This window comes from Ursus americanus, chromosome X (assembly GCF_024610735.1).
Source record: "Ursus americanus isolate L20-20 chromosome X, mUrsAme1.1.p, whole genome shotgun sequence".
Lineage (NCBI taxonomy): Eukaryota > Metazoa > Chordata > Mammalia > Carnivora > Ursidae > Ursus > Ursus americanus.
The window spans coordinates 107,149,031-107,165,013 of NC_142164.1; the positions used below are offsets into that span (position 1 = coordinate 107,149,031).

Genomic DNA, 15,983 nt, shown 5'->3' on the forward strand with positions numbered 1-15,983 from the left:
GAAAAATGTTAGCGTACATCCCGTCCAAACTGAGCAAGACGACTTCTGAGTCCTGTTTTTTTCTGCAATTTGGTTTTCCCTGTTGATGTTTTAGTTGGTAGGGACTCTTCTGAAGCTTTCTTGCCCCACCTAATGGGCAAGGAAGGGAATCAAGCTGTCTGTTTTTGAATGCTGCCTGGAAACCAATTGAGATTCAGCATCCACCACGATGTTCTGGCCTCCCAGAACTTAGCACAAAACAGGATTCTAAAGAGAACAAGATATGAGATTCATAGTCATGGCTTCAATGTACTTCTGGAGCATGTACAGCTAAACCATGGTTTAGAGAGTTAATTAATAAGGGTAGTTGACATCCTTTCTTTTCTCAGCTGTGCTAATTGCTACATGTGTAATCTTTGCTGACAGCCATTGCTGTAGTCAGTCTCTAGGGCCTCAGATGCTCATTTTTAGAAATTATTTATTTATGCAAAATGCTAATAACTTTTTTCTCGTTTAAGAGTAATGCGTGCTTGATGGAGGAAAATCCTAGAAATTATGGGAAAGCATAAAGAAAAAAATTATTTGTACTCCCACCATTCAGTAATAACCACAGTTAACAGTTTGGTCTCAGTATTTTTTGGATTTTGGCACATAGATAACCACTCTGCACACACACATGTGCCTGTGCACACACATGCACACCTATATACACACACATTTTTCTACTGTCTCCCTTTTTCTCTCTCTCTCTCTCTAAACTCATACACATATGTATGTACATACATACATACACAAAAGTGCTCACATTTTCCTACCTCTGATAGACACACATTTTTTACAAAAATTAAATAGTAGTAAACTTACCATTTTGTATTTTGCTTTTGTCACTTAATATACAGTGAACATCTTTTTCTATTCAGCCTCAACTCTGTAGCATAATGGTTAATTGCTACATAGTAGTCTTTTTATATCTATACTTTAAACTCTTTTATCACGAACATGTAGTTCATAATTTTCAGCATATTTTATAAACAATGTCTATGAATATAGATTTTTGTACACATGAATAATTATTCCATTAGCATTAATTCCTAGAAGTAGAATTGTTGAGTCCAAGAGTTCATGTTTTGAAAAATGTTTCTGTTAAAGTAATACAGATAACTGGGGTCAGCAGAATAATGCCATTCCATCAGAGATGTCCACATCCTAATCCCTGGAACCTGTGACCATGTGACCTTACTTTACTTGGCAAAAAGAATTTTGCAGATGTAATTAAGTTAATGATCTCAAGAGAGGGAGATTATTTTGGATTTTCCAGGTGGGCCGAATATAATCCCAAGGGTCCTTATTAGGGAAACAGGGAGACAAGTGAGTCACAGAAGATGTGAGGATGGAAGCAGAGACCAGAGTGGCTTGAGTGCTGATGGGAGCCCTGGAATGCAGGTGGCCTCTAGCCTCTGGAAGCTGGCAAAGTCAAGGGAACGGACTCTCCCCTAGAGTCCCTGGAGGGAACACAGCCCTGCCAGCACCTTGATTTCAGCCCAGTGAGACCCATTTCGGACCTGTGACTTCCAGAACTGTAAGAGAACAAATTGTATTGTCTTAAGCCACTAAATTTGTGGTAATTTGTCACAGCAGCGACAGGAAACTGACCCACACACAACTTTGCCAATTGGCCTAAATAAGGCTTGTCTTTCTATGCAGAGGCCCCCTGTCTCACTCCTTTGTGTCTTCAGTTCCACTCCCCAGGGGGAGCCACTTTCAACTCTTTTTTTTTTTTTATAGTAAAACCATTTTATTTTTATTTTTTTAAATGTTTTTTTATTATATTATGTTAGTCACCATACAGTACATCCCTGGTTTTTGATGTAAAGTTCCATGATTCATTAGTTGCGTATAACACCCAGTGCACCATGCAATACGTGCCCTCCTTACTACCCATCACCAGCCTATCCCATTCGCCCACCCCCCTCCCCTCTGAAGCCCTCAGTTTGTTTCTCAGAGTCTTATACCTCTTTCTTCTGGCTTTACCTCCCTATGTCTAAATATGACTATTCTGCTATTTCTCGACTTACTGATTTTAGCCACTGTTAATTATTGAGTTATTGAGTTCTTCTTAAAGTCGATGAAGATTTAGCTCTCCTACATTACTACCCCAACTTCCAACCCCAAAGTCTCCCCATACATTATGGTCATACTCATCCGGATAATCCAGGATAATCTCCCCATCCCAAGGTTGGCTGATCGGCAACCTTAATTCCATCTGCAAACTTAATTCCTCTTTTCCATGTAACCTAATATATTCACACGTTCTGAGGATTGGGACGTGGACATATTTGGGGGGGACATTATTGTGCCTACCACATCTTCCATCAAATCTGCCCATGCTCACTGATAACATGTTCCACACACTTGGTTGAGTCAGACCTCCCTCCTAGAGCTCTCCACACTGGTTGAGCTGAACCGATTGCCCTCTGGCCTTTCTATGGAGTCATCCAGGGATTGTTTTTTCTCTCTCTGCTCTCTCGCATGGCATCCTGCATTTCCTGGGTCTCGTGTCTTCTACATTCTTAGTGTGCTCCTTTCTTTCTCTGAAGCTCATCCTCCTGATGTTTCTGAAGACGGTACGTGAGAAGTATGCACTGGAGTACTTATGTGTCTGAAAATGTCACTCTTCCACCTTCATATTTGATTGAAGATTTGGTTGAGTATAGATTTCTAGGTTGAAGATCATTTACTCCCAGAATTTTGAAGGTATTGCTCCATTGTCTTCCGACTTCTAGAGACCTTACTGAGAAGCCTGATACTATTCTGATTCCCAATCCTGTTGCTACAGAGCTTGCTTGTTCTCTCTGGAAGCTTTTGGGATTTATCACTGGTGTTCTGGAGTTCATGATAATCTGCCTTGGTGTGAGTCTTTTTTCATTCATTGTCCTGGACTCTTGGTGAGCCCTTTCCATGTGAAGACCATTGTCCTTCAATTTAGGGCCATTTTTTATATCATTAATTTGGTAATTCCAGTCCTTCCATTTCTTTGTTTCCTTTTTCTGGGCTGCCTATAAGTTGGATATTGGACCTTCTGGAATGATCTTCTATAGTTCCTATCCTTTCTGTTTTCCATCTCACTTTTATTCTACTTTCTGGGAGATTGTCTTGACTTTATATGACAACTGGTTTATTCGGTTTTTAAAATTTCAGCTCTCATATTTCAAATTTCCAAAATCTTTCTCATCTTTTGATTGTAAAAACGTTGCCTCCTTTTCCTCCTTCTCCCTTTCTTCCTCTCTCTCCCCCTTTCTTTCTCTCTTTATTCGTGTCCTGTCCTTGTTTCGTGGATGCGGTATGTTTTCTTACTGCTATGAGAGTCTTTTACCAGTGTGGTTGTCAATGTTGGAGTCTCCGTTTGTTCTCTATATACTTTTCTTTCCTTAGTTCCTTGTTTGTCTCTTGTCTTCACAATAGAAACGTTCCTCAGATGTCTGGTGATCTTTTATTGATACTGAACACTGTGGCCCTTAAAAGCCTTTTGGCCATCCTGTGAGCCTGGCAGCGGCTCTGATGAAGAGTGACAGAGCAGTGTGTCGGCTTGGGTCTGGGAGGAAACACATGCTGCACTTAAACTGTGCCATCGAAAAGGGCTTAATAAACAATTATTTATGAAGATGTAGGCAGGCTTTAGGGGAAACAGGAAAGAATAGGTCAGTATGCCATGGGTAGCAATAATGGGGAGCTTTTACTACCAAAGACCTAAAGGACAAAAGGAAGGAGTCATTTGCAACTCAGTGAGGGTCTCCATATGGAAAAGGGTAGCTGACTGGAGCTGTGTCCTTAGGACACAGCCTGTTGGTGACACAGTAGGGAGGGAGTGAAGGAAATATGTACCCTGACTTCTCTCTCCTGCCACCCATCTCTGCCAGTGCTGTCCACTGGAAGAACCTGACAAGAAGTCATCCATTCTTCCAGCACCCAGAGCAAGCTGGAGGAAGAGCAAGAATGGGAAAGGACGGCCTCCAGCCTCGGCTGTACCGATCTGGGTCTGGGCTGGAAAATAGACCACTCTGCATGTTTCAGGTATAAAAATTTGAATGTAGATTTAGGGGCTCATATAGTGGTTGGGAGAGCTAGAGACAGTGGTGAGGGTACAGGTTAGGGACACCACCCAAAAGGTCAGAGTAGCTGACATGGAATGTCTAGGCCCAAAGCTTCCAAAGCTGGCATAGAAGCTGCAGCAATTCTCAAGAATCTCTGAGAAGGTCCCACACTCACCCCAGTTGACAGTGGCAAAGCGTTCCCAAAAGCCTAATGGGAAGCCTCTGCAAATCTCATCTGCCCAGGTGTTTGGTTTCCACAACCTTCAGGGAACTAGTGTTTCCTTCCAGTTTCTCCCACATCCAAATCTAGGGGTCTTTCCTCTAGGTCCCCTTGGTTTTTCTGCAGAAGGAGCCTCCCATCCCCTGTCAGTGGCAGGGGGGCAGAGAGGGAGGATGGCCAGGCTTGGTCATTAGGGTTCCGTGAACTGAATCCTCTTGGGTTTAACGTCTGGTGCAGCAGGGTAAGCAGGGGACCCAGGGCCCAGCCACTCAGCATACAGACAGCGACACTGTCCCTCTGATTACAGCTCTGAGCTTCACCTGGATTTTGCTCAGCCAGAGAGTTTCCTTCCTGAGGTCTGCAGCAGACCCCTATGTGATGGTTTCTTGCTAAGCCTGTTACCCCTCTGGGGCTACTGTTTGAACCCCAACAGTGCCTTGAAGTGCCTAGTCCTGTGATGTTTCCTTTCCTGTTCTCCTTGTCCTTATGGGTAGATTCCCTCTTTATTCCTTTATCATCATTTTACTGGGATTTGAGAGGGAAAGATGGTAACACAAGTAGCCAATGTGCCAGAATTAACCAGAAGTGTGTATTTCTTAAGACTTTGCTACAAATTGACAAATTAGATGCTCACTTTTAAGTCTTGCAGTAATAATTTTTAAATTTTAAGTTAAAAACATTTGTTCAATTATAGTTATTATGTATTCTAAGATATTCAAATAAGGAAAATGTGAAATAATAAAGGTATTACAACCTTTATTATTTTTTAAAGATCTATTTATTTACATATTTATTTAGAGAACACAAGTGGGTAGGGGGAAGGGACAGAGGGAGAGAGAGAATCCCAAGCAGACTGCGAGCTGAGCTCAGGGCCCAACGTGGGGCTTGATCTCATGACCCTGAGATCATGATCTGAGCCGAAGTCGAGAGTCGGACACTTAACCTACTGAGCCATCCAGGCACCCCTAACAACCTTTAAAAGCAACCTTTTCCATTACTAAAATTATGCTCATTAAAGAAAGTGTGGAACATTCCCAGACACAATCCTAAGCACTTTATAAGCATTAGCCCCTTATAGTCTCATGCTAACCCATTTTACAGATAAGGAACCTGAGGCACAGAGAGGTTCAGAAACTTCCCAAGACTGCACAACTGCTGATCCCAGGTAAAGTCTAAATTGTTCAGACCCAGGCCAATGGCTGCACCCCCTCCTCTCTTGGCTCAGAAAATAGAAGGAAAAAGGATCAACTACAGCTACATGACACCAAGATGACCTTTTAAACTTTTGGAGTATTTGCCTCCAAAGTTGTTAATGTATTTTCTAAGTTAGAAGACAATTTTAAGTCTAGGGTCTGGGTAATTATATACTCTGTGTTATTTATTATTTATTTATTTATTTATTTATTTATTTATTTATTTATTTATTTATTTATTTAATTTGACAGAGAGACAGCCAGCGAGAGGGGGAACACAGCAGGGGGAGTGGGAGAGGAAGAAGCAGACTCCCAGTGGAGGAGCCTGATGTGGGGCTTGATCTCAGAACGCTGGAATCATGCCCTGAGCCAAAGGCAGACGCTTAATGACTGCACCACCCAGGCGCCCCGTACTCTGTGTTTTATCACTCAGTGTTATGTCGTGAGTTTATATGTATATAAATTTTATTGCAAACAAAACACTCCACAAGGATCCATTTAAATTTTATGTTAAGGCCATTGAATAGCAAGTCTAAACCATGAAACAAATTGGGTTGCTTTGTTCAACTTCAGACAACTCCATAGTTTCTAATGGAATCAGACATAGCCGACTTCACATTACCAGGCCTGCTTCTCTCCCTCCTGCTAAGGGACATAGGGCATGACATTTAGCCTCTCTGAACTCGAGTCTCCTCACTTGTAAAATGGGGATAGTAACATTTTACATGGTTGTCTTGAGAATTTAAAAGAAGAGAGAAGAGTGTCACAGCTCGCTGCTCCTCCATAAATGGTAGGGATTATTATCTTAACATCGTGCTCGCTGCCCAGAGACATTTTCAAAAGATAGGTAACACACTGGATTTTTATGTAAGGTTGAACCTTTTTACTCCTTTATTTGGGCACTGAGAAAAGATCTAGTCTCTATCTGATAGGTTACTTCTGTGGTGTTTACAGTTAGGAGAGACTGATATATATATATATAAAACTTTTCAGAAAATGTTATTATGAACACATGCCAAAGTTTCAAGATTCCCTCTTGGCCAGGACATTTTCTGGGACGTGATTGGTTAGATGATCATTGTTAGACTGGACACAAGGAAAAATAATGTCAGGCTAAAGAATGTCGTTAGACCTCTGACCTAAGGCCAGCTGAGAAGGTGGGTGGGTGGGGAGGTAGCTAGTTTCCCTGAAAAGAGCTTAATCTCTTTAAAGAGTATCAGAGAAGTCCTTAAGCATTTTTATCAGGAATTCTAATCCCCCCCCCAAGGTTATGAAACACATTCTCAAAAAGTTTTGTTCCAGACAGGTTTAATATTTTACAGTCGAATTTATGGGGGAAAAAAAAAGGCAATTTGGGGAATCCTCCAAGAAAAAAGTCCTGCCTCCCCAAGGTTCTCAATTTCCATCTTTAGAGCATAAAAAAGGAGTTACCAGCTCAAAAAAAATACAATTATAGTATGTGGAAATTGTCATGTATCTTAGTGTCATTACACATTTGGAAAATCTCTGAAGGAATATTCCAACAGAAGTTAACTGTGATCGTCAACTATCTCTGCAGTAATTGACAACTGCGAAATGATAGATTTTCACCTTCTGCAGTGTATCTTTGTTTTATTTTTTAAAAATGTTTTAATAATGAGCACATATGACTTTTGTAATGATAAACACCAAATCGTTTTTACCAGCTCAGGGGTGTGGTCACTGGTAACTCCCCTGAGCCCTTTTTCCTTATGAAGCACCAACCAGTTCATTGGATGAGCAAAACCGGTCATCTGGGCTCCAGGGAGCTGAGGTTCTCACCCTGGAGCTGCATCAGAATCCCCTGGAGGTCTGGTCCCATTGCAGATCACTGGGGCCCACCCCCAGAGCTCCTGATTCCGAAGGTCTGGGGTGGGGTCCACAATGCGTGACCCTAACGAGTTCCCATGTGCTGCTGCAGCTGCCACTGCCAGTCTGGGGACCACACTTTAAAAACTGGTTTCTTGTGGTCCAGGAAAGACAATTTCCACAGGGGAATCAAAGCCAAACAAAGAGGAACTTCACTCACTTCCCACTTTTGCCTCTGGCTGGCCTGTAATTATTTTTGAGAAGAGGAACTTGATTTGACTGGCTTTATTTAATAAGAAGTTGTGCTGGAAAAGAGTTGTGCTTTATCTTATTAAGCGAGCACTTGGTTTAGAGACTAAGTCCTGTGGCCTCTGGGGCTTGAGGACCTATCTGGGGTTGGCTATGTGCACTGGGGGCTTCACAACCTGGTGGGTGGCTGTGGCTCATTACCCTCAGCCCAGGCCACTGGCCGTGGTTTCTCTGAACCCTGAAGGAATGACATTGACAGCGATGGGGGAGCGGTTATTGCAATACTGAGGTCCTGTTTGGGAAGCAGTGTAGGGGCTGTTATGGGAGTAGGCAAAACACAGGGAAAACATCCTTACTAGGCCCCATACTAGGGGCCTAGTTATGAATGGAGTCACTCTCTTTTTTCATGGTGGTAAAAAATATATAACATAAAATTTACCATTATAATCATTTTTAAGTTCACTTAACTCATTTTCACACTGTTCCATTCAGCTCCAGAACTTTTCCATCTTGCCAAACTGAAACTCTGTACCGATTATCACTCTTTCTTAAATATATAACCGCCCTTGTTGAGATATAATTCACATGCCATACAATCCACCCATTTTAAAGTATATAATACAATGGTTTTTAAGTATATTCATAGAGTTGTGCAACTATCACCACAACACATTTTTAAACACTTCTGTCACCCCTAAATGCAAGCTTGTACCCATTAGCAGTCACTCTCCAACTCCCCCGGCCCCCTCCTCTAGCATCTCATCTACTTTCTGTCTCTTCAGATTTGACTGTTCTGGGTGTTTCAGGTGAATGGAATGGTATGATACGTGTCCTTTTATAGCTGGCTTCTTTCACTTAGCATCACGTTTTCAGGGATCATCCATATCGTAGCAAGGATATACTTTATTCCCTTTTGCATTCACTCTTCATAAGATTCAAATTTGAACTCATTATCTCCTCCCTGCCTGCAATGACTTCCTTCTCCACTTGGTCGATGTCTCCAGCTACTCAGCTCCCAAAATGGCTAACAGAATATTTCTTTCAAATCTTCCATCTGTGCTCCCTACCCTCTCCCTAAATCCACTGCCTCACCAGATCTGACCAATGTAGTTCAAACCTGCTCTAGGATGCTAACCTTCACTTTGTCAGGGTCAGTGCCATTGTATTTCTTGCCTTTAATGTCTCAGGCGTGTCCAAGGCCTCCCACTTGCAGACTCTCCATCCTCTGGTCCCACTTCTGTGGCCTACCCAGTTACCTTCCTAAAATCATTCTACCGTGCTCCTATCCATTGCTTCGGGGCCTGGCACAGAGACCACTTCAAATTGGATGTGTGGCTGCACTCCTGCCCCTTCCACACAAGCTCCCTTGCAACATCATCCGTTCCCCAGAATCTGAGCATTCTCACGTGTTCCTCCTTCTGTCTGGAATACTGGCAAACATTTGTGCGTCCTGAAGACCCAGCTTCAGTGGAAGCCAAGTCTGTGGTGGAGCCTCTGGGCTTCTCCTGAAGCTCAGGGAAAAAAGAAATCACTTTTGTAAGGCAACCCCTACTTTTATTTTCTTTTTAAAAAAGATTTTATTATTTATTTATTTATTTATTTATTTATTTATTTATTTATTTATGAGGGAGAGCATGTGAGAGAGTGCACTGTGTGTGTGTGTGTGTGTGTGTGTGTGTGTGAGAGAGAGAGAGAGTGGGATGAGGGGCAGAAGGTGAGGGAGAGGGAGAGGGAGAGAGTCTCCATCAGATGGTGTGCTGAGCACAGAGCCCCATCTGGGGCTTGATCTGACAACCTTGAGATCATGACCTGAGCTGAAACCGAGAGTTGGACAGATGTAAGGCATTCAGGCACCCCTAGCAGTTCGTACTTTGAAATCTTCATTTTTGTTAAGATCAAAAGCCCTCAATCATCAATCAACTCCCATTTTTAAAAACTGGTCTGTTGGGATGGTTTATTCCTATGGTAAATGCCAATTATTCTATTTAAAGTTGTTCATATTTATTAAATGCATATTTCACACATATGATCTTAAATTAATGTCTGCTGTTTTTGGAACTTCTTTTGGAGTATCACTTCATTTTTTGTAATAATATCCTTCTTTACACATGACCCCTTTGTAATGGGGGGGGTAGAGTGGGTAGAAAACAGTACAAACTGTATTTCTCATTACTCTCCTAGGACTATTCTCCCAGTTTACTATTTTCTTAGATAAAGCAGTACTGTGAAAAAGGATGGGAAAATGTTTGAGGCAAGTTAGTCTACACCCTGGGGCTCTTTTTCAGTGTTTTAGATGCAAGTTCCTGTGACTGATCAACTGGGAAGTCAAGTACTCAGGCAGCCTTTGCATTTTTAAATGTGAACACCCTACTCCAGTTTTATAGCCTTGTGGGAGAGCACATTTCACCGTTTAGTGACTTCTTTTGTGTTTTCCTTTGTAAAGCAAGCCTTTCCTACAAATCTTGTAAAGATAATCAAAGTTCAGCTGTCTTATAAACGACCTGCTTCTTTGATTTGATTAGTTTTCATCTCCATAGAGCTGGTAAAACCAGTTCTCTTGGATTTGTTGGAAAGGGATCACTGAAAAAGATAAAAGAAGTGAGTGGGCCATTCCAAGAGTGGTTGTCAAGCCAAATCAACTGCAATGGAGCAAGATGTTATTTCCATGGCTTTTGATGTGATCTGGACATGTTACCTTGAAGCCAGCATGCATGATGCAAAGGAAGAAGGGAAAAGCCTGCCTCAAAACTGTCAGCGGAAAGCCCTCACTGCTTGCTTAGACCACGGTCTGCCAGGGTTTCTCCTTCACTTACATGCCCACTAATTGGAAAATTTGAGGTGGGTCGTGCCTGCCTCAATTATTGCTATGGTGTTCTGATGGCAATTTTCCCTTTCCTTCATTTCTTCTACATTTATACAATTCTACATCCAATTATATTTATATATATATATATATATATATATATATATATATATATATATATATATTTATACATTCTACATCCAATTATATATAATTGGAATTCTTCTGTAAGGAAGACTTGTCCCCTCTCCCTGACTTATTTACTTAGCTATTTATTTATACCCCTATAGACTTAAAGACATAGCTTTTATGATATCTTTGGGTTATAATCCAATAGAACCGTTACTTGCTGCTTGAATTGTCCCAGCTTTGGCCTTTGGGAGCTCTTTCAGGTTGGCTCCTGTGCCCTTTTGATTTGCATCATCATTTTCATTGGGCCCTTCCTTACTTTCTGGCAGCATGAGGTTTTCTGTTTCTCCGTAAAGCTCATCAGAAGCACCAGATAATGACTGTCTTTTGTAAAGCGCGCTGTATGTAATTTCTGTTAATGTAAAGATGTTATTAAAGGTTATCAAAGCAGAGTATCATTCATTACATGTAAAGTATGGATGTCAAGTCCGAGTACTCGAAGAGAGCAAGCATGACAGGCTGTAAGGGCTACATAGGCAGAACCTCAACTGCCTTACATTTTTATCCAAAATGTTACCACCCCTCAGTAACACAAAGAGGCCTCTTATGTCATGTGATATCATTATAAGTGTCACACCTCAGCTACTCTCCATTCCCAAAATGTATCATCCATTCTGGTTGAAATGGGAGTTCAGTGGGACAAAGGTGTGGTATCAAATACAACTGTATTTATTTAGCAATATTCATGAGATGAATTCATGTAATTTGAAATATTGCACTAACTATTCTATTAAACAACAGTCCTCTAAGAGGGAGGCAGGATGACGAATTACATATCTATTTTTGTCAGCAGCTGGATTGAATTTTCACATTAACTACCCCTGTGCTGGTCACCAAAAGTTTCTCAAACGAAAAATAAAAGGACAATAGGAAAAATTCAGGAGAACCAAACAGTAAGTGTGTGTGTGTGTGTGTGTGTGTGTGTGTGTGTAAGAATATCCATTTTTGTAATTTAGAGAAACTCAAAGGGAAAAAAACTCTACAGCGTTTGAGTAGAATTCAAACCACTTAGTTTACTTAAGGCAATAAAATTAGGGTACAGCTCAGGATTTTCAAAAATGTTAAGTCTTGCCATCAGTTTTTCTTTCTTTCTTTCTTTCTTTCTTTCTTTCTTTCTTTCTTTCTTTCTTTCTTTCTTTCTTCTTTCTTTCTTCTTTCTTTCTTTCTTTAAGATTTTTATTTTATTTATTTGACAGAGACACAGCGAGGGAGGGAACGCAAGCAGGGGGAGTGGGAGAGGGAGAAGCAGGCTTCCCACCGAGCAGGGAGCCCGATGCAGGGCTCCATCCCAGGACCCTGGGATTGTGACCTGAGCCGAAGGTAGGCGCTTAATGACTGAGCCACCCAAGCGCCCCTCTTTTGTCATAAAATGACAAATTTATTGGGGCACCTGGGTGGCCCAGTCAGTTGAGCGTCGGACTCTTGATTTTGGCTCAGGTCGTGATCTCAGGGTCTTGGGCTGGAGCCCCTCATAGGTCCCTGCGCTCAGCAGGAAGTCAGCTGGATATTTTTTCCCCTCTGCCCGTCTCCCCCTCAAATAAATAAATAAATCTTTAAAAAATGACAAATTTATCCATTCAGGAAGCATACCCAGATGAAGGAGTAGGGACATAGTTCTCTGATTCAAGGAGGAAAGATATGACTTGAAATAGACCAGAGCCAAAATAAGACGAAAGTTCAGGTCGTCTGTCTTCACCTGTGCAAAGCTGGGGGGAAAACATAAACAAGAAGACTGTCTTCCCCATGTAGGACAGAGAGATGAGTAAGAATAAGCAGGGCGTGAGACAAGCTGCTGATTTTTTTTTTTTTTTGAGGCCTATTGAATTCAGCCACTAGTTTGCTGGTTTAGGTGTACTGGTCTCTGCAACAGCCAGGTAAGCCATGGTGGGTATCACAGACGCTGTTCAAAGACCTTGGGCCCATTGCTCTAAGAATGCACAGGGCAGCCAGCGGAGAATCCTCAGCACCGACATACTAGCCCACCACAAGTCCAGCTCAGCTATTTCTGTGTTGAAACATGCCCAGTCATTTTCAGGGCCCTGAGTCTTCTTGAGAGAGGGATAAGGTAGCCCAGTGACTGTGGCCTTAACAAAAAGAATTACCTCTGGAATTGGGCAGACCCCAGACTAGTTTTTCTGGGTGGAGTTCAAGAAAAAAAAGTCCTAGTAACAGTGGGCTTTAGCCAGGCTCTATGAGTTTCAGTGTTTGTCAACTCTAAAATCCTATCACAAGGCCTCATCTCTGATATGCCAAGGCATGTAATGAGGGAGGCACAATCCTGGAGCAGGTATGAGTATTCATCCATGCCTCCAACATGTCAAATTCTTCATTTCCATGTTCTTTAATCCCTTCCTTAGGAGTCTGCCATCGATGTCACTACTACCTTCTCTGTAGCTCTGTGGATGGGTCTTCTCCCCCTTGATTAGTCTCTTGTTTAGATTGCTTTGACACGGGGTGCCTGGGTGGCTCAGATGGTTAAGCATCTGCCTTCAGCTCAGGTCATGATCTCCAGGTCCTGGGATGGAGCCCCACGTTGGCCTCCCAGCTCAGCAGGGAGTCTGCTTCTCCCTCTGCCTCTCCCCTACTCATGCTTTCTCTATCTGTCTCAAATGAATAAATAAAATTTAAAAAAGAAAAAAAAAAGATTGCTCTGACACACAAGAAAAGCATTTAGAAAGTTGATGTTACTGATCCCTTATTGGGAAGACCCTGACTGTGAAAGACGTTTTTTATAAGCTAATGAAACAATTATAAGAACATCTTTCTGCAGAAATCCCAGGATGTGACCAATTTACCAGAGTTGCCCCAATATCACGGGTGAGGTATGAACACAGCCCTATATTGGGTAGGGGGTCAGCTTTTATGCTTTTATTTATCACCTCTGGGTCCACTAACCTTCAGCCTCCTGCGTTTTTCAGGGGCCAATGATTTGATTTCTTGTTTTATTTTCTCTTTTTGAATGTCTCCCATCTATTTCACTATCTCTTCCTACCACCAGATGGTGGAAAGGGAAAAGGAAATAAGCGGATGGTAAATGAATGTGGTACTGGCTGGCTGAGTGTTCATGGCAAAAGGTGTAGTGGTGAATGCACCCAAAAAGGAGCTTGTGAGTTACCTATCAATTCCTTGTTTTCATTTCGGCGCTCATTCAGAGGTTGGCTGCCCAGGTCTGGGGGGCCAATGTGGCACAGTACCTTGCTGGGGGGGGGGGGAGCCAGCCCTTGCCTCAGGAGATTCTTGGGAACGTCAAAGCCTGGGAATACAGCTGGGCAACCCAACCCCACCTGGCCCAAGCACAGGGTGTGGCGTTAGGGGTCCCTGCGAGGGTCAGTGCGGGGCGATGTGCCCCACCAGCCCCGCTGTGTCCTTCTTTTTCTGAATCTCCATTCCGCCGCCTCCTGTAAGCTGAACTAGCACTTGGCTGGCCTTTCCCACGCTGCATTGAATGGATGTAGCATTTCTCTCCCTCCATAGGGACCCCTTCTCCTGCCTTCCCAACAGCCCGCTCTGTGAAAGCTTATTTTGGGTTGCCTTGATCCCCGATCCTGGGGTTACCTGCCATCACCCTCAGCAGGTGTTCATTCCCTCACCTACCCATGGTCTCCCCACCCCCAGCCCGCCCTCCACCTCTAGTCGCACCTTATGGATCTGCCGCTTCCACCTTCTTTCCCACGTGCCCCTCCACTCGGACGCCCCCTCCCCCTCGACCCCCGCTCGGGTCTCGAGGAGTCTCGCGGCATTTCCCGGGGCGTTAGCCCAGCCGCCGCGGGTGTGGGGCGGCCTCGCGGAGCTGAGTCCTCCCCAGCGGGCGGTGAGGGGGGCGCCCGAGCGCCGCAGCCGCGTGGACGCCCCGGGCGCCGGCCCACCCCGGACCGGCCCCGCCCCTCGTTGGCCCCGCCCCTCGTTGGCCCCGCCCCTGACTCGGCGGCCGCGCGTCCCCGGCAGGCTGAGCCGCAGGAGCTTCGCGGCTGCGGCGGCGAGGGGGGGAGAGCGGGCTGCGCGGCCGCGGCTGCCTGGCGCTGGGCTGGGCGGCGCTTCTTCTTCTTCTTCTTTTTTTTTTTTTTCGCAATTTCCACTCGCGGGGAGCAGGAAACCCGGCGCAGCCGGGCGCAGCGGGCCGCGATGCAGCAGCAGCAGCAGCAGCGGCAGGAATCACCACGGGGCAGCAGCAGCAGCAGCAGCAGCAGCAGCAGCAGCAGCAGCAGCAGAGGCAGCAGCGGGCGGCGCTGAGCCGCCGTGGCCGCCGCTGCTGAGGAGAAAGCCGGCCCAGCCGCCGCCGCGTCCCGACCCCCGCGTCCCTATCCCCGCGCCTGGATCCCGGCGCCCGACCCCCGCGCCCGCCTCCGCCAACTTTCACGCTGCCTCGGCGGCCCGGCCCGGCTCGACGCCAATGGGTGAGTAGGAGACTGCCCGCGCCCCGGCGCCCGGGTGTCCACCTCAGTCTGCGGGCGGCGCGCCTGTCCCGGGACCGCGGAGTCGGGAGGACGCTCAGGGGGCAGGGCCCTGGCGGGTGACACCGCGTTGGGCACCCTGCTTGCCTCGCGCACCCCCATTCACTCCCACTCGCGTCCCTGTTGAGCCCGCGCGGCCCCGACGGGAACCCCGTGGGGGCCTGGGCGGAGGATCGCGGGCCGGCCCGTGGCGGCTGAGGCTGAGGGATGCAGGGGGTGTGGTTGGCTCTTCGGGTGGGCGGGGAGAGTTTTGTCTTGGCCATTTTCTCGCCCCAGCGCGCCCTCCTCTGCGCTGAGGACATGGGTATTGGCAGCTGGTGGGCTCCGGCCCAGCGCGGGGTTCGCAGTGTCTGTCCGCCTGGCCCCGCCGCGGGGGAAGCCAGAATCTCGGGGTCTCGGGGCGGCCAGGGGCCGGGTTGCCTTTGCTGGGGGCCGACGTGGGGGGGTGGTGCGGGAAACGCCCCAGTACCCGGCCTGGCGTGCCATCCTCGGGTCCTGAGCGCCAGACGCGTCTCTCTTGGAGCCCCTCTTCCTCTGGCCCTGACCCCCTCTCTGTCTGCCTTCCTTCTCTCAGTCGGGCTCTCCACTCCGTGATGCTCAAAGGCCACTTCCTACATCCTCTAAGTCTGAAGGCTCAGGGAACTGGAGCCAGTGATCCAGCCCTCGATTTTACCGATCGAACATCAGTTCCAAGTAGGCAACTAACCCTTAGGTCCCCTGGGTCCCATCTGGTATAGACTCTGGCATATTGGAGCCACCCTGCCCAGAGGATCTGGCACTTTATTGGGCAAAGGACTTGTGATTACCTGGGCTGGAATCATGTGGCCCACCCAGTTAATGTTCTTGCTGGAAGCCAGTCTCTGTCTTTCATGCCTTTGGTAGATTGTTTTTGGATGTTTCTAGGCCAGGCAGAGGCAGGCTGTAGATCATAATAATTCATAATAAAATGGGACCTTTCTGTGTTCATGTAATAGGATTTGA

The 15,983-nt window shown here is 45.4% G+C and overlaps 1 protein-coding gene across 7 annotated transcripts in view; it reads left to right on the forward strand.

Moving 5' to 3' along the window:
* Positions 1-14,804: 14,804 nt before the first annotated feature.
* SH3KBP1 (SH3 domain containing kinase binding protein 1) overlaps positions 14,805-15,983 on the forward strand; it is a 322,979-nt gene continuing 321,800 nt past the window's right edge. For 6 of the 7 annotated variants that reach the window (XM_087860193.1, XM_087860198.1, XM_045801269.2 and 3 more), the window contains exon 1: positions 14,811-14,945. In XM_087860193.1, coding sequence (XP_087716319.1) covers positions 14,942-14,945 — 4 coding nt within the window. In that variant the 5' untranslated portion in view covers positions 14,811-14,941. Of the gene's footprint in view, positions 14,946-15,983 lie in introns of all 7 variants that reach the window. The other variant, XM_087860197.1, reaches the window with a different exon arrangement.